Source organism: Furipterus horrens, unplaced genomic scaffold (genome assembly GCF_987537825.1).
Source record: "Furipterus horrens unplaced genomic scaffold, mFurHor1.1.pri manual_scaffold_3, whole genome shotgun sequence".
NCBI lineage: Eukaryota > Metazoa > Chordata > Mammalia > Chiroptera > Furipteridae > Furipterus > Furipterus horrens.
In genome coordinates this window covers 29,700,781-29,704,311 of record NW_028327173.1, presented here as the reverse complement: position 1 = coordinate 29,704,311, position 3,531 = coordinate 29,700,781, and the positions used below count along the sequence as shown (strand labels likewise).

The following is a 3,531-nucleotide window of genomic DNA, read 5'->3' as shown; positions in this document are numbered from 1 at the left end:
AGTCAGCCTCCAGCCCCAACGGCCTTCCTGAGCTCTAGGCCAGCATATCCCACTGCCTCCTGAGAGACCCTCTGGATATCCCACGGTTCCTCAGACTCTGCATCCTTTCTAAACACGCGCTCCCATCTTATTTCCAAAGAAGAAAATCATGTGGGACAAATTCATATGACCCAGGAAATAAGGTTTCATGGGACAGGCGGAAAAGCTCAGAGAGATTGCATTGACTTTTGGAGGCGACCCAGGGACAGTGTGGAAGGCCAGGGTCAACACTAACCTCTTCTTTCTTCCAGATGAAGGTGTGCAACTCTTAGCTTCTTGTCCTTTTTCATACTATTTGCCAAACTTAATTTAAATAATTATTTATGTACTTATTTAATGTCTATTTTTCCTAGTTTAAACTTAAGGGCAGAGATCATGTCCCTTTCCCTTCTGTATCCCTGAAGTCTATCTTGTATTTGACATATAAGAGGTATTTAATAAATACTTGTTGAATGCATAAATGAATATTCTTATTCATCGCCCAGGATACAGGCCCCTCTTGGGGCCCTCAGTCTTTTCCTGTCTTCTTAGCCATTTGATTCTCTGTGCTTCACCCCCTCCACCCCCACCCCAAGCCAGCCTCCCAATGTCCTTTTCAGATGCTCCCTTGTCCTGGGCTGCTTCATGCTATGTGGGTAGTGAGTTCCCCATGCTGGACCCTCTGCAAGCCGAGGCAGTAAATTCACCTGTCAGGGTGCCCTGAGGGTAAAGCACTGATGAATGAATGAGGCAATGTGTGCTTTTTACCCATTAAGCAAGGCCTCCAGGATGCCCAAAGTCACAAGTGTAGGGCTTTCTCTACCAGTAATCCCAAGCCCCCAGGGCTGGTGACTGTGCAGGGGGTTGTATGCTGCCCTTCCAGGACTGGTGAACAAACCTTTGCCACCTACTCTGTGTTCTATGACCCTTCCCTGCCACACACGTACCAGCCCAATGTCCCTGAGCTGCTGGATGGAGGAAGCAGATGGAGATCCTGGCCAGGCCTGTGATTGCTGAGTCAGCCTGCAGCTGTGAGCAGAATGGTCAGGGCATGATCTCCAGCCAGCCAATTCTACCCATGCAGACCCCACTGCCCAAGAAAGGATCTGACAAACCACAGAAGTAAATAAATAACTTAGAAATAATAAATAGGGGTCCAGTTCCCAGGAGTCAGTATCAGGCCTGCTCACTTCATTGATGTGATTGCAGTGTCTCCTCCGAGTCTGTCCTCCCAGGGCCTGGGCTGAGGCTGAGACCTCAGACCCTGCTGGGTTCTCCAGAGGAGGAGTCCTGGGTCTGTGGCCTGGTCAGTGCCAGAGTCTGTGAGATGGGTCCTGAGGTCTCCAAAGCCAGGTCTCTGGTGTCTGCAGGGCTGGGACTCACAGGGTGAGGACTGTGGTCAGTCTTCCCTCCATCTTTCCAGGGCTGATGCCCATCCCTTGCCCACTGAGGCTTGTGATGTCCACCTCTGGTTGAGGCCCCTGGCGCCTTCCAGGCAGCAAGATTTCCAGGTATGGGTGCCATCTGCAAATCCTTAGAAAGTTTTCAGCCCAGGCAGCCGCAGGCAGTGGCTGAGAGCCTGTCCACGGTCCTCCACGTGCTGTTGACATCCATGAAGGAGACAGGCTCATAGTGTGTGGGTCGGCAGCAGGGCTGGCTGACCGGCTGGGAGCCTGGGGGCGACTGTAAGGCCCCAGCGCCCAGCAGCTTGGCCAGGCTGAGGTCGTGCGCGGAGCGCTCCCGACGGCAAGAGCCGCTGCAGAAGCGGAAATGTACTAGCTCATCGGAGCTGTGGCCCAGGCCGAGCGCCCGCACAGGCACCAACTGCGAGCGCAGGCGACAGCCCCGCGCCCCCCCGGCCCGCGCGCTGCCACCGCGACCCCAGGCCCGCGCTGCGCGGCCCCTGCGGGAGGGAGCGGGTGAGGGCGCGGACGGAGGGGGCGCAGGCCGGGGAGATTGGGGGGCCGGTCGCCGGGCTCTTCCGCTGCAGGAACGGAACGGGCGGCCACCTAGAATGAGAGGGAGTCATGCGCCGGGGTCCCGGGCTAGCCTTGCCGCCGCCTTGTCCCCTTGTCCCCTCACCTACCTGGCAGGTGGCCGACGGGGGGCGCCGGGGCTGGTGCGGGGCCTTCACGGGTGGCAGGGCTGCGGGGTGTGAGGCCCAGAGAGGCCTCAGCGACACTGCTCAGCAGAACCAGAGCAGCCAGGGTTGGCCACAGCGCAGGCTGCACAGAGAGACAAAATGGAGCTTTAGGGAGGAAGAGGGCACCTTGGTAGGCTCAGGGTGGAGGGGGCCCAGGGAGGGGCCGGGGCTGCAGAGATCAGAGTAGATGGGCTTCTAGTCGAGTGGGGGAGCTCAGAAGGGTTTAGGTTGGAGGATACTGGGTCTGCTCCCTAAGGGAGCCAAGAGGAGAAATCACCGGAGGGCATTGACCTTCCTCCATACTCCTGGTCCCTCTCTGACCATTTGCCTCCTCACTTATGAGGCCTACCCAGGGCAAACACTTCTCTCCCTCCCCAGTCAAGCCACTTTGCCTCAATAGCAGGTGGGACTCGTTGGCAGAATCACTCACCTGTTGCCTAGGCAGGGGCCAGCAGGGCAGCACAGAAGGGCCTCCGTGTCCAGGCTCCATCTCTGTCAATATCAGGATCTCCCATCAGCCCAGTTGACCTGTTACCCCACCCTCTTCTCGAGGCAGCTTGGAACATTGAGAGATGAGTTATCCTTTAAGATGGTCATCCCTCCCCTTCCGTTTCCCCAGATGAAGAACAAGAGGTTTGGAAAGATGGACTCAACCCAGGAGAAGTAGCTGCATTGGGAACTTAACTATGTGTTGGTGCTTTGCACCTGTTCTCCCTCTCAGTTCTTACAACTCCATGAGGTAAATGGTATAATCCCCATTTTCCAAACAAGAAAATGAGGCTCAGAAAAGGTCAGTGATTGTCTAAGGTCACAAGGCTAGACCCACACAGCTGGGGGGGGGGGTGTTTGGAAAAGCACCCCACCCCACCCCGGAATCTTCCTGCTTTTGCTGCAGGGCTAGAGCTGCCAGGACTCTCTGGAGACGAGAGTAGTTGGAGCCCCTTGGTCCCACAGACAGCTTTCTCTCGGTGCCATACAGGAGGAAGATATAGCCTGAAGAAGAACTGGGGCGCTTGTTGGTTGACCCAAGTTATCTGATGATACTGAGGTCCAGGTTTCAGCCCGTGCTGCCCACCCAATGCTGCTGAACCTTGCTCCTCTCTGAGCTTTGGACACGGAGCCACCTGAGTTCTCTATACTGATCACAGATGTCCCTAAAGAGCCAGCAGGTGGTGGGGGCCCAATGGGCCCTCAAGAACATGGGCCCAGAGCCATGGCTCCCTGTGGCCACCAGGGGGCAGCATCTGTCAAGCATGCAGACTCAAAGGTGGGTGGGCTTTTTCCTACCCTCAGCCAGACTCAGGCCTGAGCAACTTCCAGGAGGGCCAACCAAGCCTCCACACCAGCCTGGTCTGAGAACTGAGCCACCT

General features: G+C 56.4%; 1 protein-coding gene across 1 annotated transcript; it reads right to left on the bottom strand.

The window, feature by feature from the left end:
• Positions 1 to 1,158: 1,158 nt before the first annotated feature.
• ARTN (artemin) lies at positions 1,159 to 2,765 on the bottom strand. The gene is made up of 3 exons (XM_090271595.1): positions 2,592 to 2,765; positions 2,105 to 2,243; positions 1,159 to 2,027 (listed from the first exon to the last, which is right to left on the bottom strand). The coding sequence occupies exons 1-3, from the start codon at positions 2,649 to 2,651 to the stop codon at positions 1,564 to 1,566; spliced, it is 663 nt and encodes a 220-aa protein (XP_090127721.1). The 5' UTR covers positions 2,652 to 2,765; the 3' UTR covers positions 1,159 to 1,563.
• Positions 2,766 to 3,531: the final 766 nt, after the last annotated feature.

What these genes read in the sequence shown, in the direction of transcription:
- ARTN (XM_090271595.1), bottom strand. Translation starts at nt 2,651, where the DNA reads ATGGAGCCTGGACACGGAGGCCCTTCTGTGCTGCCCTGCTGGCCCCTG. An exon ending in GGCCCCTGCCTAGGCAACAG is followed by an intron (nt 2,244 to 2,591) that starts GTGAGTGATTCT and finishes CTCTCTGTGCAG; the next exon opens with CCTGCGCTGTGGCCAACCCT. An exon ending in CCCCGTCGGCCACCTGCCAG is followed by an intron (nt 2,028 to 2,104) that starts GTAGGTGAGGGG and finishes CTCTCATTCTAG; the next exon opens with GTGGCCGCCCGTTCCGTTCC.